This window comes from Carassius carassius, chromosome 14, assembly GCF_963082965.1.
Source record: "Carassius carassius chromosome 14, fCarCar2.1, whole genome shotgun sequence".
Lineage (NCBI taxonomy): Eukaryota > Metazoa > Chordata > Actinopteri > Cypriniformes > Cyprinidae > Carassius > Carassius carassius.
This window is the reverse complement of record NC_081768.1, coordinates 25505452-25532169: the sequence shown is the minus strand read 5'-3', so window position 1 is coordinate 25532169 and position 26718 is coordinate 25505452. Positions and strand designations below refer to the sequence as shown.

General features: G+C 37.3%; 1 protein-coding gene across 2 annotated transcripts in view; it reads right to left on the bottom strand.

The window, feature by feature from the left end:
• Window positions 1-14707, bottom strand: part of meis1b (Meis homeobox 1 b) — a 62654-nt gene extending 47947 nt beyond the window's left edge. The window contains exons 1-7 of one of the 2 annotated variants that reach the window (XM_059566771.1): window positions 14049-14707; window positions 12381-12601; window positions 11122-11263; window positions 10861-10911; window positions 10415-10465; window positions 9345-9491; window positions 1213-1324 (exon numbers count right to left, since the gene is read on the bottom strand). In XM_059566771.1, the coding sequence (XP_059422754.1) occupies window positions 1213-1324; window positions 9345-9491; window positions 10415-10465; window positions 10861-10911; window positions 11122-11263; window positions 12381-12601; window positions 14049-14060 (736 nt within the window). In that variant the 5' untranslated portion in view covers window positions 14061-14707. The remainder of the gene's footprint in view (window positions 1-1212; window positions 1325-9344; window positions 9492-10414; window positions 10466-10860; window positions 10912-11121; window positions 11264-12380; window positions 12602-14048) is intronic. The other variant, XM_059566772.1, reaches the window with a different exon arrangement.
• Window positions 14708-26718: the final 12011 nt, after the last annotated feature.

The window sequence follows — 26718 nt, the reverse complement described above, 5'->3', positions numbered from 1 at the left end:
TCAGCCTCCTCCCACTAGCATACGACACAACAAACACTCATCCAAAACACCAGGGTGAGGGAACATGAGGGGAGGAAGGAGGGGGTGAACATTAAAAGCCTGGCGATAATTGGAAGTATGTGAAAAATTACGTGTCACTTTGGTCAATAAAGAGCAAAGGTCACCTAAAGCAGGAGCCCAAACTCGGCACAAAATGTGCTCATTAAGGCATCCAATCAGAGTGTTGTGAGCAACCAGGCCATTAGTCATTGGTCATCTGACCGACTAGGCTGGGTTGGCCTCTTTCTTATTGCTCTCCTTCTCTGTGGAGGGAGAAAACCGGCGCTGGTATATAAATCGTTGCTCAGTCATCTGGAACATAATGTGGTCCTTTCTGCTCTCATCCTGCTTTGCCTGCTGGCTGTGCAGCCCTCAAACGGCAGCCTTGACATGCCATTCAATAATAAATGAAGTTGCTTTTTGCCTACAGTTTGTTTGAAACCCTCCTCCACCCTTCCATCCGGCAACTCCCACACTGGTTTTCATTGGCTAAACCACAGAACTAGCCAATCACAGTGCCAAATAGTAGATGACTTAGTTTACAGTTTAAGTGAAGTTGGCTTTCGTTAGCTTTCATTCCGTTGAGAGAGAAATCCTATCAAGAAAATACCCAAGAGTTTTTTTTTTTTTAAGAATATTTCATTTATCTTTGAAAGTTCCAGAATTTTAATCTGGAATGTAACAGAATGCATAAAAGCTGCATCAGTGTAAAAGCTCTTTTGTTAGACTGTCATCGCCAGTGGCTTTCTTCAGACACTTTGTCCAGATGGGCCCAGAGGAAGGTTCATTAATGCAGTCTTATCACAACCAGCTGATGGACCTACGCCACATGACCAGCCAGCAGCAGCCTAAACATCTGCTTTAACTCTCTCCATACACATGCTTGGCTTCAGATGGTAAGCTGGACACATCTGCACAGTCAGTGACATTTCCATAGAAGCATACTTACTACACTGCTCTCTAGAATACTTGACTCTGATTGGTCGATGCTTCAATCAAATATTGTGCATAACTTCTACCTAACTGTCCTAGTTTCTGTCCTATCACTCTGTGGTCTCTTTAATAAACTCAAATCAATATCCCTTGACCTTTTATTTATTTAACTGATAAGTAACTATTAACGACTGTAAATTATCCCTTTCATATGCATCATAGGGTGTCTCAGATCCTTACCTTGTTCGCTGCTGTTGTCACCACTGTGCGATGTGTGTCCTCCGCTGGATGGTCCTGGTGTTCCTCCGGAGCGTGTAGAAGCTGCATCGTCATGGTCTCTGTTCCATGAAGTCTGTGCGGAAAGGAAGAGAGAGACAGAGAGGGAATAAGGCACACAATCAGGCATCAGATCACAGAGAAACACACACAGGCTACAGTCCCATGCTACAAAGACAGCTGGCTTTATCAGATGTTCCTCATTTTATTGTTTTTCATCCTCTTTCCAGGCCCTACAACCTCACACGACAATTCAGTGCTGCACAGTTTAAAAGAACGATTGAACCAAACCCTGTCATTGAGCATTCTAATGACACCACCCAGTCGCTGGCTTCCTTATCCACGTTTCTCATTTCACAGAGCAGAATGCAAAATTGCACTATTTTAAAGAAACACACACTAAACTGCAAGTAAAAAAAAAAAAAAAACATTGTATTACCAGTGACAGGATATCCATAGCCCAGAAATGAAATATAAAAACAAAGAAAGAAGAATTAGCAATAGCAGCTAAGATGTGCATGCCCGACCATTCACACACGAGATCTCTGAATACAACAAGAGCCAGTCAGTCACCACTCTTATATCTCAGCGCGAGGGAGGGTATAAGTGTGTGCTTGTGTGGCTGTTCGCTGACCTAGCAAATCAAAATGAAATCAAATAAAAACCATTCACCTTCAGATTGGGAAAAGGAGGAAGAAAATAAAACTGAGAAATCCTATTGACAATTAAGCTTAGGTGTATAATAGAGAGAAAGTGTCAGCTGTTGGACGGATGGTATCTGGCAAATGGAGCAGACATGGGGATAAAGAGAAGTGGACGGAACAATGGCGAGCTGGGGCCTGCACACACTCAGCCCCATGCAGTGTCTACTTGTACTATAGAACAAATCAGATGTTGCCTCTTATCACTGGGTACCTCCACAAAAGTAACATTAACTGAGGAAGGAAAATATGAGATGAAGGCCGCAGCATCTTTTCTGAAAGATGCGTATCAGAGATGAGAACTCTCAATAGCAGGCCCAGAAACTATTTTGTTTTGTGTGTGTGTTTTAAATGCAGGTTTTGCAACGAATCATCACAGTTCTCAGGATTTTAAACATGTGCTAAATATAGTTAAAATACTGTTTTCGTACTGAAAATATAATCAAGATATTACATAAGCAGATGAATTGCTTTCCATTTCTGTGGAAATATATTAATGGTTTTGCTCCACAGATTGTTTATTAATACATATATGCAAAAACATGATTATGTAAAGAAAAAAAAAAAAAAAAAAAAAAGAAAGAAAGAAAAAGAAATTAAATTTATCATAAAAATAAAAAAAAAATAAAAAATCTTCTTTTATTTATACGGTACACTTTGAATTAAAAGCACTCCATAAAATAAAATTTTCAAATAATCCAAAAATAAAATACTAAATTTTGAAACATTCCAAACTGCATTTTATAGACTTGCCACAAGTCTCCTAGAAACTTCAAGCATAATAGTGCCAGCCACTACAGATATGCTTTTTTTTTTATATATATCCAGGAAAAAAAAATGGTGTATTCTGCAGCATACCAAAAGTATGCCGTAAGAGGTAATCTAGAACACATGCCCAGGGAGCAAACAGTTAAAACTGAAATTGCCAGTTTCTACAACCCTTTGTAAAAGAAGGAGAGAGAGAGAGAGAGAGAGAGACAGAGAGAGAGAGAGAGAGAGAGAGAGAGAGAGAGAGAGAATGGAGGGAACTTGTTTATTCAGAGCTTTGTGGAAAAGAATGGTACAGCACCCTGGAGACCAAGAACCCCAGAGCCTCCACACGTAAAAAGGATGTTTTTAAAACACAACAAATCCCACTTGAAAATATAATTAGAATGAGGAAAATAGCAAACTATTGCATTAACTGTAATTGAACAAAAGAGAAGCGGGGCTTGTGGGAGGCTGCCGCTCGGCCCCATGGGATTGGGGGAGGGTCTCGGCTGAGGGTGAGTGACATCTCCAGGGTGCACTCGAGTCTATTTATAACTGCCCCAACAATCTTGTCCACCACAGATCTAACAGCTAATTAATAAAAAAAAAATGGCCAAAATGCAGAGCAATCCACCAGCGAGCAGACACCCGGAGGAAACCGCACAGGCGCATAAGCGAAGGAGTAAATATGTGGGCCAAAATGAACAGCGGGTGGAGGCGGTGTGGATGCAGATGGTTACGGGAGAGATGAGTGCCGTGGCGGAGAGAATGCTGTCCTGCTGCACACAACAACACACTTGATATATTCACTGTCCCTCTAATGAGCTAGCTAGGATTTATTCAGTCGTGTTTCTTTTTTTTTTTTTTTTTTTGGGAGGCTTCATCCCCTCCCCCTCCACATGTTTTCTCTTCCATTGCTCCTTTTCTCTCTCCCTCCTCATGTCCTTCTCTCTCTCAAGTGCAGGATGTAGATTAATTCAATGCTTAATTGTTTAGTAAATTCAATTTTCCACATTCTATTCTGCATAGCTTTAGCTAAAGTTCTTAAATCTGCAGTGCGTAGCCCAGGGAGCAGCGTTTGTCATCTGTGCCTTTCCCTTTTTTTTTTTTCATTACCATTTTCTTCCTCCACCACTTAATTCGCCATGAAAAGATTTTCCTTGCTGGAAATTCTGATTCTGCTATGATCGGTGAGGCATTCCAATTCATTGCATTTTCATTGTGTTGGGTCTTAGATGGAAGCTCTCTTTCTCTGCACATTATACACGCACTCATGCAAAGAATATTGGGCTTCCAATTCATTTATAATAATAAAGCAAAATGTTTCAGGTTACTGTAGACTTCACAGGGGAAAGAAAACTCATAAACAGTATATGTTTACAATTTCATGCCACAGTGACTGCTCTCTCTCATTCCTTTTTTTTTTTTTTTTAACACAGACCCACCAGTGTAACATTGTACTATTTTTGGTTTTGGCTTTATCTAGATAGCACAACAAAATGGACTGAGAGAGAGACACACACACACACAGAGAGCGAGAAAAAGAGAGAGTTTTTATATGCCTCATCAAACAAGATTAGCAAGGACACTTGAACAAGCTCACTAAAATACTCAAGCTCTGCTGGGAAATACTTGGGAAGCACAAGATTCACACATGAACATTGCCCAGTGGATTGCAACCAAAAACTAAATCTGTTCAGGACACTTGTTTATTTGTTTACTCTGGCTTGTTGATAAGGCTGAGATCCTCAATGTTGATAACAAACCACGTGGCTGTTGGTTCAACTTTGTGCAAAAACATGAATGCTTCTTAAATGAATGGATGTGGTAATGGCATGCACGGAAACAAAAAAAGGGAGGGTGAATGCTAGAACAGTTTGATCCCCTTTAAAAATCTTACAAAAGAAAAATGGAGCAAAATTGGGGAGGGGGGAATAATTGCTGGAAAAAAAAAATCTTCCTGGATGTGGTCTACAGAGAAAGTGAAATCTTTTAAATGGCCTGTGGGTGAGATTTCGCTTAAAAACCAGTAGAGTCACCCTTAATGGCACTGTAAGATAATCACACATCTCCTTTAATTACAGTAGCTTTCACATCACTGGTTTAAAAACGATTCATAGTTTGATCCTCAAGCTTAATTAAAAAAAAAAAAAAATGCAATGTTGACCATTCTGTTAGTATGGAATTGCAAAAAAGTTTAACTATGGAAAACGTATCATTTCGGGGGAACGTTACACACAAGCAACATTATATGCTTATAAATAGTATACATATATATATATATATATATATATACGGCTAAATTTTTAAACAATCTCATAAACTCAGAGCACCTCTTTAAAGTAATGAGAAGGTGAGATCCTTCGTTCTTTATCTTGAAGTTCTTTAACTGTTGGCTGCTGTCAACGATTCAACAAGTGATATAAAGAACGGACATGTGACTATTTTAGTGGCACGGGAATATCAAATTGTGGTTACTTCGATCAGTTAAATTGAAATCAGGCATTACGCATTAAGTTAACTACTCTTTTTAACAAAGACTATTGATTATAGCACAGTGTAATTTCAACATCGCCTAACTAGTGGACTATCAAAAGAAGCAAATAATCTACACTTTTGGTTCACAACAAAAACAAAAGCACGTGAAATATAACTTCACTAAAAACATAGTAAATAAAAATGATGTACGCACAGGTCTCATTCAAAAGTGCAAAAAGATGTTTTTCTTGAACACAAGTGATACATTCAACAGTGAGGATATAACAACAACTAAAAGAATCTCTCATGACAGGGAAACAGTGACATTATTTATGCAAACCTTTAAAACAGGTCCATATATTCTCATTCACTAAAAGCTGAGCATCTTACAAAATACAGTACACACACATATATATATATATATATATATATATATATATATATATATATATATATATATATATATAATCATGCAAAGTTATATTTTGTATCACAAATTATTAAGCACAAAAACAACATAACTACTGGGTGGCCTCTATGCAATACATTAATAACATAGCTTACTCTGTAATAACACCCTTAGTTTTTAAATTGGCCCTGAACAAAACAGAAAGGAAACTGCAAACAGAGAAACTATTCAGCATTTCAATTATTTCATCCCCTCTTCAGGCCGCATGGAATAATCTAAAGAGCCCTCGAGTACTGAAGTCTTAAGCACTGCGGAGGTTTTCATGGCGTTGAGTTCATTAGCAAATGGCAGTGCCTCGCTGCAATTAAAGACAACTGTGCAAACGCTGCAGCCCATGGAAATGCATTCAGAGTCTTTACTTTGCCTTCAGTGAGCGTCAGCACAGAGCAAATACGTCATAAACAAGTTACCATGAGCCAGCCAATCAGAACACAAATTAGCCTGCTTTGCACTGAGGCACAAGAAGGCAATAAACATGTCTAAACAAAAGATAAAGGCATTACTCTGATGACATTTCATGTATTTGTTGGTAAATGTTGTATCAAAATCAATCATTCATGACTAATTTCACTTAGTTCTGTAACACAGCACACTTTTTATTTTCAGAATTGTAACAGAATTGTAAGAAGTTCAAATAATAGTGATTCTTTAATCACTTTAATCTAGGATAACTTTTTTAGATTGAAAAAGAAAATGAAAGAAAAGAAAATGAAAGAAAAGGAGAGAAAATGGAAGAATAAGGAAAGAAAAGAACTCAAATTCTTTTAAGATAACTTTTCATACTTTCTTTTTGTCTTCTTGATAAAAAAATGCATAAAAAGTGTTTAATCAGGAACATTCTATTTCGTACTAATTCCTAAGAACATATTATATTTTTAATTTAATAATTCTAGTTCATTTATAATCTCAATTAAATTAATGTTTTATTACAAAGAATGACTGTCAGTTCTCTTGTCACTACCATCACATAAACCATTTTAGAGTTTTGTATGCATTTATTTGTTTTGTTAGTGATAGTAATATTTTAGTTTTTAGTATTTTAGTGTTTTTACCAGTCCAACCAAACTTATCCAACAAGTCAATAAAACACAAAGCCTAGAATTATACATTATACAAAAATACACGTGAAGGCTGTTCGACCTTGTTATCTTATAAGTATTCCAGTATGAAACATAGTTTGAAACATAGTTTTAAAAAGTTTAACCATTATATATGTAGCCTAGGCCTATATATTTACACACTACAGTAGCGCTCATATTGTTTAATATTATACTATACTTAATACTAGATTCTTATACATGTAAAATTACTTTTTCCCCTGTAGTGTGGTAATTACTTAATGTGACGTGGTAGCTGTCAAACAACCAACAACTTGGACAAGATTCTCCAGAATGTAGACCGCAGTGAAGGGGTTAACTAGCTGCTAACTAGTCCCTCCGCTCGTATGGCACCTGAGGCTCATATGGCCGCGCGTTTATCAGCGCAGTTCGAGGAAAACAACGTGATCCGAACTGGCTGGGCCGCATTCACCAGAGACAGAGAGAGAGAGAGAGAGAGAGAGAGAGAGAGAGAGAGAGAGAGAGAGAGAGAGAGAGAGAGAGAGAGAGAGAGAGAGAGAGAGAGAGAGAGAGAGGCTCTGACTTTTTCACCCTTTAGCTCTGCCCCTCTTTCTCTTCACTCGATACTTGCAAAACAATGCTAAGCTGGAGTTGAGACATTATTGATACGATGCTTCGCTGCACGGAGGACGAAAACACAGCACAGCGCTGGACCACGGAGTTTAATCAATTCTATGTATATTTCTGATTTTCTTATGCTGCAGTAGGCCTATTCCTGCTGGAATAAATTGGCCTTTGAATAAATGAACCGCCTCTCTCCCTCTTGTTAACATTGTTGAGAATTTGCACAAAGGAGATTTTTTTTTTCAGTCCAATTCAACTTTATGCCCGAGGGCATATATTAAAAATACATATGGAACGAGATAATGCATGAGCGACGCAAATTCGTTAGGGATGTCACCGCCTAGCAAACTCAGAAATGTAACCACAAAAAAAAAAAAAAAAGAGTGAGAGAGAGAGATGTAAAATACATATAGGACCTAAAGTCAAGCTTTAACTCTGTAGCTGTTAATCAAAAACCGCCCATACGCATCTAGTTTAAACTTATTTTAAATATACTTTTATTTAAGTGTAAAACCTCTTTAAAATTTAAATAAGTATCTTTCTAACCAGAGGCATTTTTTAGGATTCATATTAAAACAAAAACAGATTCTACCTCGCATTAGCAAACTTCTAAAAAGTCAGCTTACATTGGGCAATCAGACTTTCACGAAGACGTAAATAGGCTACTTCACACTAACCCTAATATTTAGGTGTTAAGCGTCAAGAAAAATAAATAAATAAATAAATAAATAGGGCATGTCTTTATTTTAAAGTCAATTAAAGAACTGTATTCGTGACTTTCAGCAAAGCATACATTGCTCTTATCAAGCTACGTACCCAGGGGTCTTCATACAAGCCTAATTTATTTTTATCGCTTAAATTCATCTTTTCTCAATAATGCATTTAATCAAAAATAATGACACGTGCTCTCCGATAAACAAAATTGACATTATGCTGTTTAATGCTCGCTTTGAATTAGATGCATTATCTGTACAGATCCGCTCATTAACATAACCATTAACACAGCCGAGGTAGAAAAGACTGAAACAGCCATATGTCATTTTATTGGAGTCTCTGTTCGGTAATGAATGGGAAAGGGTTTTCTCTCCCTCAGATATAAACTGGTGGCCGACGCAGTCATTGGAAAGCTACGACTGGTCAATGCTTTATTCGATCACTCAGCCATATGGAAGATGACGGATTTAAATTATTTAGCCCAATCGCTTCATTACTTGTTATACTGGTGATCCTGCTAATCCCCTTAATATGACCACTCATTTATTTATTTATTTGAAAGAATTATCTCTCATGCATCTTATATCATTATATTTCAAATATATAGGCTATTTAAATAGTACGCAGCGTGTCCGGATGAAAGCATTGAAGAACGTGTAAAAGTTGAATTGAAAGTGCGTTAGAGTTGAACGACGTCAAAGGATCCTAAGGACAAGAATGAGCTGCCGCATATTAAAAAGGCACAGAGGAACATGATTCCACACATTTTCCTATAAACACAAAATACTGTATGGCACAGTACTGCTCAAACACGAGCAATAGCGCTGCTTCTGCTGTTCAAAAGGCTGAGAGCAGAACACTGCGCGCGCACTCGTCTGAGCAAAAACACTGACAAGGCAACTAATGAAGCGTGAACAACAGCAGAAAACCAAAGCACCAAATCTCTAAATGTCTACTATAGATATGTCTCCATTTGGTTCTCGATAGTTATAGATACCACAGATACCCCAACTGTTTGGTTTGGTTAAAAAAAAGGCGGGCGAGAGAAAAGAAGAGGGAAAGGACTAAATTAAAATCGACAAGAGACAGGTCAAGTTTATGGCAATGCTTTCACGAGCTAATCTCCTCGGGTCAGTTCCGGGATCAAACCGTAATGAAGCAATAATGGGCCACATTATTCCAAATTTTTCAATCCGATGGAATTTAAAAGCCTTGATCGTATATGCAAATAACGGCGAGGCAGAGAAAGTGACCCAAAAGACGAGCTGAATGGCCAGAAAAGAAATGGACTCCTGCACGTACCTGATCAAGGGCCCCCGATGATCTTGTAATATCTTCGCTGTCTGATTTTGATCCTCCTTCTCTGTCGTCTATAACCAAGTCGATGGGCATCTTTCCCTTCAAACAGCTGATGTACCGATGACAGAAATTGTCACAAAGTTCATGTACCTATAGATACAAGGGAAGCAAGGAGGGGGGGGGGGGTGGAATCACAAAGGGTCATCACAGCGAACTGACAAGTGCATCCAGAACTCCTATTGACATGGAAAACCTTTCCCAGTGGCCTTCTCTGATAGCTATCAGACGCATCCAGAATTTGAAATAACTTTACTCCCTCTGAAAATAGAGATATCGCCGAAAATTGACACTGACAAGACGACTCACGGGCTACGCCGTATTCAACACCCGTGTAAAATTCATCTGCTCCCGGGGTTGTGGCCATTAGAGAGATGACCTGCTTGACTGACATTTAAGGTAAACTGTTTAATTTCGTCTAGTTATTTCATTACCGCCTCTTTAAAAGGGAATAATATGGTGGATGACATTCAGTGGCGAGGGGAGAATTCTTCCTTTTTATCTGAATGCTCAAACTATAGCTTCGCCCGTGTTATCTCAACACACATAACCCTTGAGGCTCATGCAAATATCTGGAGATTTGGAGCCAGTGTATTCAATAGTGTAAAACTATATGGTTTGGCGATAAATCACTTGATAGCCCTACTCTCGACGTGGAAACATGTGTTGATAAAATTCCTCCAAAGTGTAGTGCTGATATCAGATAAGCGCGCAAAACGTGCCATCAACGTGGTCGACTGTATTTCGGAATAACGATAGTCAGTATAATAGAATACGTGTACAAAAAGCTTTACCGGCTACGTTAGGTGGCACAGCATGCAGAGAAACATTGAAATTACTGCTATGAAATATCTGTGGCCGTGGTAGCAGGTTGCATTGTAATTAAACTCGGAGGAGAAATAGGCAGCGTGATTGATTTTGACACTAATTACAACAGACCAGGAAAAATACATTTATGCAGATGAGGCCCATAGGTTTGAAGAGAGGAGCGGCCAATTGTGGTAAACTTTGATTACCTTTTCGAGCTCCAAAAGATGAAACCGTAAAACTTGAATGGCTTGTATCATCTGGGGGAAAATTGACAATGAAGAAAAAAGTTCACTTTAAATGCGACGAAATAAACAGGCCCAAGACAGTTTCAAACAAATGAAGTGATTTATGACATTTTGGATCATTTGTGACTTGAGATCACTTTCTAGACAATGCACTGCAATTAAGTCAAATTATACTTCATTTATGGATAAATTATGACTTTAATCCATGTTTTAATGAGAGCGACGTGTGTCCTCCGACAACAGAAAGAACTCATGGATTACATATGGATAAAAAATATCCATAACAAATAGCAATGCCATCAAGAAATCAGACAATTCTGTCTAAGGAACACTGTCTGAATATTTTATGAAAGTTATACATTAAAACTCTTGGAGGCAAAATAACAAGGATAATAATTTGCACTCACCAAATTATCCAGCTCGGGATTTGATGAAAATAGCGGCTTTTCTGCTCGAATCTGAGACGATATGCATGTAAATAATTAAAAATTGTGAGAGAGAGAAAAAAAAAATCTTAAAAAAAAATAATAATTAGCCCGCGTTTTTTCTTTTTCTTTTTTTCTTTTTTTTTGTGATTATTATTATTTAAAGTTACAGACACCTAGTCAATGCAGCAACTGCACAACAAATTATGCAAAAACTTTTTGCGCCATAAAACTGTTTCTGACCTGTTTTGCAAACACTGCTATATCCTCATTGAAAGACTCTGATGAACACACATCTCCCCCAGCCACACCGGGCTCTCGAGGTGTGCAAGTGGCTAATTCACATTTCTCAAAAATCAGTGCTAGAAGTGGGAACAGCGGGTGCCTGGAATAAAAAACACAGAGGTCAGTGCGGGGAAAGCTCTGGATTAGCACATGACATTTTATAAGAGTTTACAAGAGTTTTCAGTAGAGACAGTGTACACGTCTCTACTGAAAGCATTAGAACAGTCTAATTTGCATCTGAGAAATTTAGATTTAGGCTAATTAACTCTTTTTAATTCGTCGCCAATCAAAAGTACGTGCGTAGCCTTCCACTGCGCCACAATCATATAGATATGAAATGTTTACTCGTACGTTTATGTCGATTATTGTGTTGTCACTTACATTATAACGAGCTTTTTACTTGTGTTAAATACTGTGTCGGATCACATGTAACTTAGATTCCTGCACGTATTATCGAAGACAGAAGTCAATATAAACAGTGGGCTACGAGGTCACAGCATCTAAGAAACGCTCACGTTGAGTCTAGGCCAAGCATACAATTTAACCATGGTTTAAATAGAGGGCCTATATCTTGTGTAAATGTTTAGGGACGTATCTAATTCATAATGAATGAGAGTAAGTTATATGGCATGTTCTGCGTATAAATCGCTGTATTAAACGACAACAACCTTTATATACAGCGCTGTGATGAGAACCATTGTGCTCAAGCAGTAGCTCCGCACATACAGCTATGTTTGCACATTTTATGATCTATGTGGAAAATATCCTTTATGGTTTTGTGAGAGTGTTCGTTGTAATTTTCACGGTAATCACTTTGCGCAGCTGTCCAAAAATATATTCTATCCATTTAACTAATAACTAGGCCTGAAGTTTAAACAAAAGTTTAAAAGCTTAAACATAAACTTTATCTTTTTTATTTAAACTTTTTTTTTTTTTTAGTATTTATCAACTTTAATTTTGAAGTTTAAAACTAAATATTAGTAAGATTTTTAAAACAAACTAATATTAATAATAACACGCTGTCAAAAAGTAAGGCAAAATGAACAAATATAAATAATATAAAAGGGAAAGGGGAAAACTTTTAGAAAAAAAAAAAGTAACTTGTAAAAAGATTAAACATGTATGACGCCTTAAGTCTCCAGTATGTTTTACAGAAACTATTACAGGTCAAATAATGTGTTAATCATAAAGAATATGTCTTGGCTATCTACACGTACCCGTAAATGGAGTCTTTATCTCTTTTTAGAGCGTCATTGACGGATGAGCCCATGCCAGGCGGCATGGCGTTGGTGTGGGCTGTGTGCGGGTACTGGTGGGAGTGGAGCTGGGGCCCGTGGTTCAGGTGAACAGCCTGCATGGATCTGGCGGCGTGCGGGTCCCCGTACATCGTGCTCGGGATTCCTACTCCGTCCATCCCATAGTGAGTTATATCTTCGTACTGCACACACACACGAAGGGCAACATTCCCATGTTTCACTTTTACCTCTTACACAATATATTCATAGGAAAAAAAAAACACTAAAACAATATAAATCGAATATTCTCGGACAAAACAGTATGGCTTTTGGGAAATTAAAACACTTTTTTCTGGTATTACAAAGTAAATAAATATATCAAATGTACAAGCAGACTATCTTGTGCTTTTAACACTAAATAAAAAAAATATAATAATAATAAATTAACTTTTTCAAAAACAGACTTAGTATACAGAAACAGAAACATACAGACTTAGTATACAGCGTCGGACACACTAGCATGGAGTACTGAGCTAGAGCTTTATTGAGATCATCACACACACACACACACACACACACAATATATATATATATATATATATATATATATATACATATCTCACGACTGAGCATTGGTGTGTTGTGCCACTTTTTGTGATTTTTTTTATTTTTACAAATGCAACTGAAATAATAAGTAATGTCATTTGCATGTAATAACTGTGTATTATATAGGTTATTATACCCTACTGTTGTCAAACTAAATTCATTATAAACTAGTTCAATATTAACACACGTAGCACTTTTTGGATTAGTCTAATTAAACACTAATTTACATTGTCCAGTCGAGCCTAACAGTTCAATGTAATATTTGATTAGTTTAATTAAAATAATCAGTGACATTGAGAATTTATCATTATTATTATTATAAGTTTCATGATATTGTAGGGAAAGTAAGATGACGAGACCATAACTCGTTTAAAATCTAAATCTAGAGAGTGTAAGCAAGACAGCAGGGTGCTGTTGTACTTTCCCCATCAAAAGCAAAAGGTCGGAAAGTTGCGATGAAATCTTCTGTGTGGCTGTTTACATTTGATTACAAATGCAAAGAAAAAGTGTCCAACCCGTAAATGTCAACTTTACGAGTTAAAGCGCACAACTAGCCTATGTATCATTGGAATGCTGTCTGAAAATAAGACTATTTTATATAAAATACGCAAACAAGAGTTGAATTTGTTGAACTCCTTAATAATATTCCTGAACAATGTAATATTCATAACATGTATTGTAATAACTTTTAGTTTTTAGAGTTGAACTATTCCAATAGTTTTAAAGGTTTTTTTTTTTGTCCCCATGACTATACTAAAGAAACTTGCAAACAAATGCAGTGCATATAGAAAAACTATGGTTTAACACATTTGAAATTGCTCCCTGTCAAACGTAATTAGAGAGTGTTCTGTTAAAAAACGTTTTAGTGTCTCAAAACTAAGACACATGCATGCATGTGAGCGATGTAAAGTTGAAAGTTACAACACAACAAGCACGCAAAAGAAGAGAAAGTTTGACTGCGAGTCTGAATGTCATCGGCCACGTTTCAGAATTTCCAACTGCATTCAACAACACGGAGTCGAAGAAAACTTTCGGGATACGTACCCTCTGCGCCATCGCCCTCCACACTCCCTCGGCTTCCTTTAATCAAAAATATATCCCCTATGAGGCCAGGGTGGATAGGAAAGAAGCACGCAAATTCCAAACGTGGGATATGTTTCCCCAAAAATCCAACTGCCTCTTTCAAGCGAGCGATGACGCCAGTCCTTCACCACAAGTTCAGCCAGACGCGTTCAGCGAATAGGTCCCCTTCGCCTTCGCCTTCTCTCCCGTGGATAGCGACAAGGATCGAGCAAAATCTTCTTTTCCGAAGCAGTATGAAAATAGCCCCTCAAACAAAACTAGCGCATCTCATGGCTTTTTGCCACTCCGGCTGTCAATCAATCAAACGCGAGCTTGTCAAAGTGCTGAATGAATGATGATCCTCCGCGCGCTTCCACTGGTTAGCACCCCTAACGAGAATACTACTCGAATGCACAAAAATGAAGCTCTCTCTCGTTTCTTTGATCAGTCTCGGCTCCTGAGTTGATTTTTTATGCAATAGCTTCTAAATGAGATCTAGAGGAGGTGGGCTGATAATTCTGGCTTAGTTTTTCTTAAAGGAGCCACGATCGATGCTGCGAGCAGCCTTTCCCCGTTTGTGTACAGTGAGTGTGTGTTGAACGCGGCTCAGCAGCTGAATCTGGACCAGACTGCTGAAACCCGGAAGTAGTGGTGGCCATAACAGGTCGCGTCTTGCACAATGCGATGGGCCACATCAAGTTCCGACCAAAGCAGGGGGGTGAGATGTGTGGGACGCAGAAAAGCGCAGAACACTACTATCACGATTCAACATGAACCGAGCTCTAGGTTGCACTGCGCTCGTTATGCGTGCCAAGACACGCAATATATAAAGTCATGTAGGTGTTTAGCTATATGAAAACAATGCTTTAAATATAGCTACATATGGAAAGTGGGCTCTTTCACAGCAGGTCACTGTTGACACACTGTTTAATATCACTTCTTGATCAGAGTATCCAAATGGGAGAGCGTTATTTACAATAGTCCTGAAACTTGGAAACCATGTTCAGTGTGCGTAATGAGGTTTTCCCGCGCGCCCGTGTTTTACGCGGAAGCCTGTAGAATTGAACTGCACTAATAATACGAAATATTGTATTTTACCATATGCCTGTGTGCTTTACATTTGACACAAACATCATTCAGAAACAGCATATGCTGCGCTTCATCAGTGCTGCGTGCGCTCTCAGCCAAAACACCCCCGCCATTTGTGAATGGGCTCATCCACTTACTGTAGGATCTAAGGAGTTTGGTGCAGTGTCCAATGAAAGCGTGCTACAGTGAATCAAGTCGTCTATTGGTTCAAAGAATGATCAATCATTAATTTATCGGTCGATATGCTTCCATAAATGAAGAAAGGGTGGAATGAAAATATTGTAATCTGGAGGGAAAATGCAGTCTTTGTATTCTGTTTCGTTCTAATGCTACTCTCTCTCCCTTTACACACACACACACACACACACACACACACACACACACACACACACACACACACACACACACACACACACACACACACACACACACATAATAGCCTACTCACTGAGAAAAGATAATAATAATTTGTAACATTTAAATGTGAATGTATATTTACTTATTTATTTTGTAGTTAAAATGAAAACAGAGATTGTATTTGAGATTGTAAGGCTACAATGATATTTTGTTTGTTTGTTTGTTTTGTTTTGTTTCCTCTGACCAGAACTCTTTCGTGTCATCATATCCCTATTCTAATCACTCCAAATCGTGGATAGAACTTTTAACAGGCATTCCAGTAGGTTCAGTGTCAGTCTCTACAGTGCAAAATATTCAGATTTACAATTTGGAGAAGTGGTTTGTGTTCTGGTAAATTTAAAATACACCTGCCTAAATAAAGGAACCTCTCTGTTGATATAAATAGCCTAATACACATTTCATAAAATGCTCTAATTAAATAGCTGAATAAGAGGCTTTAGACACACACTGACTGTTAGGCTGAAGTGCACCTTTGTGGGCAATACAACTGACCCGGTGACAAGGTGTGTGAAGTTTTTCTGAGGAGTATGTGTCATCGATCAGAAGCGATTAACGCAAGGAACAGTGTCTTATCAGCTGCCGTGAGCATCACACAACCCTCGCTCCCCGCGGAAGAGCAGCGGATCCACCGCGCACATTACAGGCAAGAAATGACTATCAAATCCCCAAAGCGCTCGGCAAACGAAGGCTGCGAGAAACGCGGGCGAGGGATCTGATGTGGACTTAAACACAAATGAAAGGAGGATTCATGCAACAGATAGAACATGCCCAACCCGACGCCGTACAACAGATAAACACGCTCGCGTTAAATAGGTAAGTAGGGTAATGTCTTTTTCAGGTACACGTACTATGACAATAAGGTTTTAGTTTATCTAAATTATTCTTTTAATTTCAATAGAGTATGTGTTGTAGATTTAACATTTATTAGAGTTAGTTGTTATTTAACTCAAGTGTTTTATTGATGTCTGTGATCTCAACATTAGTTTTGAGTCTGTCTCAATTATGTGAGAAGCAAACGGGATGACATGAAAGCTGTGCTTTCCCAAACGCTTAACTGCTGTCACAGTACCAGAATAGCATTATAAAGTAATTAAGTTCCTTCAATTAGCATCTATAAAAGCACGCTATAGAGCACAATGAGGGCAAGGACTTTCACTGTTTAGGTTGCCTTTTAGTGAGGGTCAGCAGATTGCAGCACGCATCAGTGAGTTAATGCCATCATTTCGGATAATTTGGGCTTAGAAAGAGATGTGAATCTATGGAGGTGAAATTAAATTGGGAGTTTAAAAACAAGTCCGGCTGTTTACCGAGAAAATTGAACTGTGCGCCTGGTGCATTGTCAAATAAAAAAAGATAAAGCATATCTCTGCATCAATGGCAACATTTGTACAACTGTGCAATGGGGTTGAGTGTGCTTAATAATATTTTATATAACTTAATATATGTTGTTAATTCAAATATAATTAGGGAAATATGTACAAAGTACACAGTGCATAGTAAATTAAGTATAAAATGGCATATAAAAAAATGCCTATTTTTAGAAGAAAGGGCCTCTGAATAAATCGACAACTCCATCTAACAGAAATTTATTTTAGTCCTAATCCTGAAAACAAGAACGTGTTGGAACGCATCAAGTCATTTGGATGTTTATTACATTCTGCCTCAATATTTGTTATTCATTTGAATCTTTCTAAGTCGCTATTGAAATCAGCAAGCCGCTGTGGTTCAGAAGTCAAACGGAGGTCATCCTTTATATCCCCCCGCAGCAATCTGCGACCAGGGGCCAGTCAGCAGTGAACCCTGCCATCTCCACTCCTGACAACTGCCTCAAAGTTACAAGACTATCGGGAATGGGTAAGACGCGCTGGGATAAATCAGCAGGCTACTAACTTTTTCTTGATCTTGCCACTGCCTGGTTATAATGCTCTTACAGCGTGTTTCAAGTGCTTGTCAACTTTGAAGTGTGTGAATATTCAAATAATCGTGTATCTCTTTATTTAAAGAGTTGCCTTATCCAAGCGCGCAACAGAGACGTTTCAGACAATTAATAGCTAATAAAATAATACAAGGGAATGAGTACTAACTAATCGTGAGGAAAATGAAATTCATTGACCTCACAAGGTTTCACATATAATATGATGACAAACCTGTAAAGCTAAAAAAAAAAAAAAAAACTTTGGCCACTTTGCATATATTGTATAATTCATACGTTTTTTAGGCTATACGTACATTGATCAGATACGTGCATGCGTCAGGTAATTTTAGGTACGATTAAGTCAGAAGGAAAAACACAATGGCTAATATATATATATATATATATATATATATATATATATATATATATATATATATATATATATATATATATATATATATATATATATATATATATATATATATATATATATATTACAGGTGTAGTTGAAATGATTAAATTGAACCTTTACTTATATTTTATTAATTGGGAACATTAAAAGGAACGCGCTATTTTGACTGAGTATTTATGTATTTTAAATGTAAATATTCACAGGTCTAATAAAAATTATTAATCAGTGTGGTTTTGTTTTATTTGGCGTTGTGGTTTAATTTTATTTTAACCTTGTGTTTGTTGTATTTATGCTTGCTTTATTTGTGCTTAAATGCATTATTTTAACAAACTTTCATATTTGAGAAATGTACTGCAGGTCTATTGAATTTGCGATAATGTAAACACAACTACACAAGATCCAAAAGAAAAACATATTTATCGTATGCAAAGGCTTGCAGTGACCTGTATGCTTGATCATGTGCGCCTTCTGCTGGAAACATACAGAATTTTCTTTCTTTGTTTCTTAATGAGACGGAATGACTTCTCTGACACGCACAAAAACAGGCGAAATGAACTAAAATAACTGTTAAAACACTAACTCTTAGTTTAATTATAATGATAATCGATTAAGACAATATAGGAGGCTGTATAGGCTATGTATTTATTAATATATACAACTTGACAAAGTATTTTTTTGATGACGGATCATATGGTAACTTAAAATCTAGGCTTAATCATCTTTACAAAATGTTTATTCTAACATTATTAATAAAAAAAAAAGTCTATTATCAAAGTAGTATGAGATGATACTGCTGTGCTTTTGGATAATGTTTGTTAAGAAGAACGCCGATGACAAATCAACAGAAAATGTTTCGCTTCACTTTTGTTCGCGTTATTAATAGGCTAAAGCTAAAATGAACTAAATAAATTGCTCGTTGTCTTCTTGAAGTTTCCGTCTGCAAATTATGTTCTACACAAATTGTATACGACAGCGTTTACTTAACTTCCTTTAAGGTTTAAGTATTGTAATACATTTTCTTTGCTACGGATAATTACTGGATTTTACATTAAGAAAGATGCATAGCGAAGTTTCCAATAAATATCAATAGATTATTGTCAAGCATAAAAAAGCACTTGTGAGATATCAGTATATTGTTACATTATAAGAGCACTGTTAAAACAACATGTTATTAATGAAACTCACTGTCAATGTCTTGAAAATGAGATTTCTATTAAAAACAACACACAAATACTTGGACTTTGTGTTTTTATTATTAACATCAAGCTTTAGAGTTTTCACATAGGATGATTTCTGAATTTGTCAGCTTGCCCTTTTGACACAGTTGGGATTGGAAAATACCGTGTCTGAGTCTCCGAGAGCGTGGTGTGCTCTCTCCCACTCTTTCTCTTGGTCTATCAGCTATAAGTGCCAAAACATTTGTCACTTGAGTTATTATTTCAGGTGTGCTAATGGGCTCAGAGCCACGAGAGAGGAGGAGAAAGTGTGGGAGAGAGGCAGAAGGAGAGGGGGGAGTTTGATTAGTGTGATTTCATTTGACCGAAGCCTGGCCACAGGCTGGCAGAGCCCAGAGGTGAAAAGAGTAGGCCGCTGCCCTCAATGAGAGATAGCGCGAAGGGGAGAAAGAGAATGGGAGCGAACGACAGAGGGTTTGTCGTTCTCTGCCGCCTGAGCCAATCACAAAGTGCAGGGATGAGTCTCACACCTCCAGAGGAGGCTGTGAATTGATCAGCACCTTTGAGAGAAAGAGAGAAGAGGGGGAAAAAGAAGTGGGGGGAGATGGGTAGCAAAAGAGTGCTTTTGCGGAGGACGTGTGAAGACCCATATATTCGTGCAAGGACACAGGGAGGGCCAGGCCTGTGCTCAGAGTACCAGCACACTCTAATGAGCCACACGCTGAGAGGGTGTCTTAAAATTAAGACCATCCTTGAGGGCCGAGCCAGCGTACTTCTTGGTCATCATCACATCTGTCTCCTTACATTCAGAGCTTTTGCATACTGAAGACATGTTTTTAGATGTACTGTACTGTACAGCCCCATCAATGCCAACTAAGGTTATACATGAGCCTGGACTGTAAAAATGAGTACGCCAGTTGAAAAATATAATCAACCTTATGCGGTTACACCATCTCTGAAAAACCTTTGAAATGGCTTGAAGAACATAGTTTTCTTTCTAGTGTTGAACATTTAGCCTTGAACCATATTATGCGGTTTGATATCTAGAGAGCAAATCACTGGATAAAAATGTGGATATGCACATTGCTGCGAGAAGAGTCATCAATGTTATTTTAATTTTATCTAGTATCTGTCAAGTTAATTTAAGTACACTGTAGAATACAGATTATCTCAATACTAACAGACAAAGCCACACACACACACACAAATAAATGATACTAATAATAACAAAGTTTTGTGGTAACACTTCATAATAAGTTTTCATTTGTTAACACTACATAACAATGAAAAATACTTATGCATTTATTAATCTCCACTCATATTAATTACATCATTTACTAATACATTATTCAAATCCAAAGTTTTATCTGTTAATGTTAATTAATGGACCTGAGCTAACATGAACTAACAATGGACAGTACTTTTACTATCATTAACAAAGATTAATAAATCCCTCTTTGATTTACACTTTACTACAATTTCCAATTAATAGTTAAAATTGATTGATGAGTATTAAGGGGAAGGACATCGTCATCTAAGGAGATTTTCATTGGACAAACATTTGTATACGCACACAAGTTCAAGAGGAGTCATCGTCATGTATTTATTTATTTCTTTCTGCCAAGTTGGAATGAAAGCCAGAAAACTTGATATTTGATAGATGGATGTATAGTTGGATGAATACATGCATGAATGAATGAATGAATTAACATCTACTATTATGATTTCACTTTTACAGTTAAGTTTGATTGATGAGGTGGCTGTTTTGAAGTGAAACAGAAGACCTCACCTGTGGATCAATATGAGGAAAAAGGTAGCCTTCAAGTCAACCACGTACTCAATCAAGCAAACATCTCTGGAGTGGGTCATTAGCTCTCGAAGCACTCGAGTCCCCAGGCTAAACCTCAGAGCTGTGCGGTGTAAAGGAGGTTGGTGAGCTTGTGTCTCTGGGGGCCACGCTCTTACCCTGGGGTAGGCCACAATCGCTGGGGCTTCTGACCCAAACACTCCACACTTTGATTGTAGACGCTCTGGATTAACAATAGACTGAATGGGGTCTGACGCTGTGGGTCTCTCCGAATCTCTAAAGGAAACTTAAACCACAGAGTGAGAGAGCTGCTCCAAAGCGAAACAGGCTGCTTTCAGACAAACATTAGCTTGGCCATCGCTGGTCATGTGTGCGTGTGTGCTGATCTGCAATCACATGTACAGTTTATAAAATGTATGAAAATAAACATTTAAAAGTAGTAGTTTCAAAAGGCAAAAAACACTATAATTTTAACAATCAAAGTAACTACAGAGAAGTACATTTAAATCATTTGAATCAAGTCAAATGACACAAACAGGGCTCACCAGCGACGTTTTTCTCACTCTCAAGGTGAAGCTCTCATGCCACGGGAAACAGGATTGCATTTGTGAACAAATGGTCTGGGAACAGGAGCGCTGAGCTGGGCCACAGGGAATGTGGTTTACACTGAGGTGCTGCTGGAGAGAGAAGTTTACACCACTGTCACATGCAGCACCCCGTTAAATGAGTTTACAGCTCACTTCAACAAAAAACAACATCAGATAAGGTGATAACTACAGCACGGCAATGCCACAACACCCTTTATACATATACAGGAAACTGACAGCTGAGAATTGATGTTATAGCATGACCTCAAAGAGTTACCGTTCAACATTTTGGAGGGAGATCAGTGAGATTTTGAAAAGTTGTTAACGTTTCTTATGCTCACAGAGGCTGCAATTATTTGATCAAAAATGCAGTAATACTGTGAAATACAATAAACTTTTATTATTGTTACCAATGTTGAAAACAGTTGAGTTGCTTAATATTTTTTAGTGGAAACCATGATACATTTTTGAAGGATCCTTTGAGGAATAGAAAGTAAAAAAAATATAAAAAAAAATAAATAAATAAATAATAATTTAATAATAGAAATCCTTGGTCACATTTTAAATGTCTTTACTGTTACTTTTGATCAACTGAATGTTTCTTTGCTGAATAAAAATAGTTATTTTCCTTTCCTCAGCCCAAACTTATCAAATGCTAAAAACATGTATTGCAACAGATTATGTACACTATCGGTGTGTAAATATACTTGAATTAATCTAAAAACAGCAACTAACAATCACAATTAGTGAAATTAATAAACAAATCAGTCAACAAGTGTTCAGCATGGGATCTCCTTCAATCCTGTTAAATAATGCATCCTTGCATTATAAAGTTGTTTTTATTTATTACTATTATTATTATATATATATACATCTTTTGAGTATTTTGTCATTTCTATACATCCACTTTGCAATACGGATTTTACTTTTACTCTTAAATGTGAAAATTTGTAAATAATAAACAATGAGTATGTGTGTCCCAACTTTTGACTGGTGGCATATGTGATCTGACATGGCGGAAAGTAATCTGGAGCGAATGCTGGACCACTTTGGGGGGGAATGGAATACAAAACTCCAGTTCAGGTGCAGGCCACCGGTCCATGTACGACCAAATTTAATTATTGATTTTCTGAGAAAGTGGCATCAGTTACCTCAGCAGTTACCTAAGCCTGCCTCTTAAGCAGAATAAAAGGAAGGTCAGGGCATGTGGAGGTCATTCTGCTTTACTGAGGAGCCGGCTCAGGTTGGTAGTAATCAGGGCGAACTTTAGCCATTATCAGTTACACACGTTTGATCGTTTTTTTTTTTCTGTTAAAATATTTCTAGATGGAACATTTGGGGACAACAATTCTGGTTCTATTGAAACACTGCATCTTAATCAGTCGGACCAATAGCGTGAGTTTAGGGCGGGACTGTCTCTTTGAGCAACCAATCCTGTTATTTAGAATTATTATGTGCAAGAATAACACACTTTGCCTTGAAATGATTGAATTTGCCTTGGAGTAATGAAGTCATAACATCAAAACAAATTCTGAAATAATGTATTTACGGTAAGCATAACTCAGAAGGAAACTCAGCAAAGAACGAAGATGTCCCTCCATCAACAGAACATACATCTTCCGTTGTTTCATTTCATCCAAACACCTGGCCGGGCGAATTAGATTGCGCTGGCGTCCTTGTGCCTTACTAATTGAACTGTAAACCCCTGTGCAGATCCATTCATTTTCCCCCATGGCTCCCAGCGGCTGATTTATCTCCAGTGATGGCGGTGTGCATCAGCTAAAAGCAATCCTGTAAATCACAGGCCTCTCCCTCGCCGCTTTCATCACTTCATTAATTCAAGATATCATTACGGCCACTGGTGACATAACTCTGAACAATGGTACACGCTTAAGATATTAATCTGCACGCTGCAACAAAGAGCCTCTCTGTCTCTGGCTGATTTAGCCATTGCTTATTTTTACGCTGCTGATTTACATTGGGTCGGTAAGCCGGGCTGATTTGGCTTCTGTCACTGAAAGATAACAAGCTGTCAGAGTTTTACACCCCTATAGTGATTGTGTGGCTTTACAAGAAGGTTGTTACGGGCATGAGCTAGCTGTGTTTGTCATCTGTGACTTTGTTGACATAAAGATGATATTATCTTTACTATAAAATATATTCTGAGTATTTTTTTTTTTGCAGTTAATGGAAACATATATTCAAAAAAAAAAAGTCAAATACAAATTTAGCTAGTGTGAATGGGACTTATTATACGACAGGTTGTTTTTTTTTCATGAACTAATGTGCCTAATGGATATTTTATTAAAGTGTGTCATTAAAGTATTTCTAGGCTATCGTAAGCACTGGTTTATATTTTACAGTGTTATTTTAGTATCATATAGTGTTACTATTTTGAATTAGATTTTATTTTCATATTTTCTTTTATACTTTCACTTAAATTTTAGCTAAGGTTTTAGTAATGTTGTGTGTTTCTGGCATTATTTTTTAAGTATGAAATTGTATTTATTAATCATCTGTTTATATATATATATAATGTTTAGTTATTTTAATAATTCAAGTTTAACCAAATGAAGATGACAAATGCTGCCTTTGCATATAAAAATATATTAGAAATTTCTGAAATAAAATAATTGTATTATTTATTTGATATTGTTTGTTTTATTTGTTTATTTTTATAGGGTTTTCATTGTTTTAGTTTAGTTAATGATAATAACCCTGATTTTATAATGAACTAAAATAAAATATAACCTATAAAATACACACCATAATGATGGCAGTTAACAGTGTAGCCATAACCGGCCGCCTGGCTGTGGTGAGAGCAGCCGTTGATCTTTACCATCGGAGACAGTTTTCATAAACACACCCCAGCAATCTCTCAGAGCTCCAGTCTGTGACAACAAAAATACACATTTAAGGTCATTTTGAAATTTGGGGCTCCTACCAAAATAGCGGGGGGGAGTTCAAAATCACAGGATGTAGAATAAACATTTTAGAGACTGACCCCTGACCCTTTGGTGTTGGTGTAATGCCTGGTGTGGGTGGGGGCCCTGGAGCCACAGTGAGGGTCATTTGTGTCTCCGTGGGTAGGATCAGAGTTCCCAGACCAGCATCCCTCCAACATGAGATCCCTTGATAAAGACTCGTACCTGCATTTACGGCACAGTAAAACTACACTATTGTTGTTCTGTCACTTTACAACACTATAATTACACTTGAACAACACATGGGTTTCATTTGTTCCTCCAGTGACGATAAAAGCAGAACGACAAACACTAGGCTTCATCGCTGAAGGTGGGTATGTGAGTCTCTACATGGAATTAATGTGAAATATACCATATTAAATAAATACATGCATACATAAATAAACAAAATGCAAGATAACATATTCAGCCCGATGTCATGGCAATTCTTCCATATTTAAAGAGGTGGCAAATTCGTATGACCTTAATCGTACAAATTCTTGCGATTTTTGCTAAATCGTACATATTTTAAAAGTTGCACAATTCGTATGAATTTACACGAATGACCTACACCTAATCCAGCCCCTAAACCTACCAATCACTCGGATCATACAAAATCGTACGAGTGAGGTCTTACGAATTAGCCACTTCGTAAAATATATACGAATTGATCATAAGATAGTGTTGACATATCTGATAATAATTGAGAATTTCATGTTTCCATAGTGGGTATAATGCAAATCTGTGTTTCAAATAAATGTATGAGTTTACTTTCACTGTTCTTTATATTATATTACTATTAAATGATATACTGTATAGTATTACCATTATAGATACACTACAGCTTCAAAATATATTTTATTTATTTATTTATTTTTTAATGCAAGGATGCATCAAAGCTTTATTTTTGATAAAATGAAGGCAGCCTTGGTGAGACTTCTTATAAACCCCACACTTTTGAACAGTTTCAATTTAAGGTCTTCTGTATATTTTATTATTATTAATTGATTACAATTATAAATGTAAGATTTTTTTTTTTTTTTCAGAAGAAACTTTATATTAAAGTTTACAAATCCTAAATTATTGTTTGCTATTCATCTTTAAAATAACAGCAATGACCTCATTGAAACATCTACACACTGCATGCTAAAGGTATTCTTTATTGTGTTTATTTGCATACTTTTTTGCATCTTTCTATGCATCTATAAATGACTTTACACTGCAAAGAAGGAAAGTCTATATCTTGAAAATATGTTTAACTGTCATGTCAACAGACGCCAAAAATATGTTTATTTCTTTCTTCTGATTTTGGCATGAAATATGACCTGGACGTATCCTTGACAGGTTTCTTGTCAGGACATTTCTACAAACTTGGCTCTCACAAACATATAGTAACCAAAAATGCTTCCCTTACCAGACAATAGAGCATCTGCTTGGGTTACTTCTTGATCTTTAATTTCCTGCTTCAGCTCCTGATAAGGAACACATACCTTAAGATGTTTACAAAGTTTTGTCTGAGCCTAATTAAGCCACATCTAGTCGAATCGGGTGGGCAACTGCCAAAAGCACTCCAGCTCACCAGAGCAGACCCAGCTCTCTCCACAACGGCCTGGCTAACAAGCCCCAGAAAGACACTATGTAAACACTTCCCTCCAGTGCTCTCCAGAATCAAATGGTTTGAACTATTTGAGCAATGCTCTCTTAACGGTTTCATACAGCAGACAACTATGCCTTAACAGTGTGTTTAGGAACAGCTGTCCTCAAACAAAGCTGGGGGAAAATCCATGCTGGCAAATGTCATGCTGCTATAAAGCACGCTTCAAAACGAGGATGTAAGGACATATTCGAGTTTAAATGGGATAGGAAGTTCAAGAATAAAGGGAATATTACTGGTGTAGGATTTACTTTGAAATGATTGGTGGTAACTTTCACAAATAATGATAGTAAGACATTAAATCATATAGACTGATTTTTGTTTTTTTGTAGTCTCAATGTCTATGTAGTTTCCACAAAATGAACCAGGCTGATCTTTGGTGAAAGAGAGCGGCACCCTTTTTTTCTGTAGTGAACAGAGCAGGGGGGAAGATTCATTAACGACACTCCATTAAATTATTGGGGAGGATTGAGCCTGAAGGGCCGGGGTCGCAAAAAAGAGGCGAGGGGCACTTTTGGATGCTCTTGACTAAAACCTAACCGTGTCTATTTGGCCTCTACAAAGGCCATTTTAGGGAAAGCTGGACTCTGACTCCACAACTTCAGATTAGGTGGAGTGATAGGATTAGTCCTT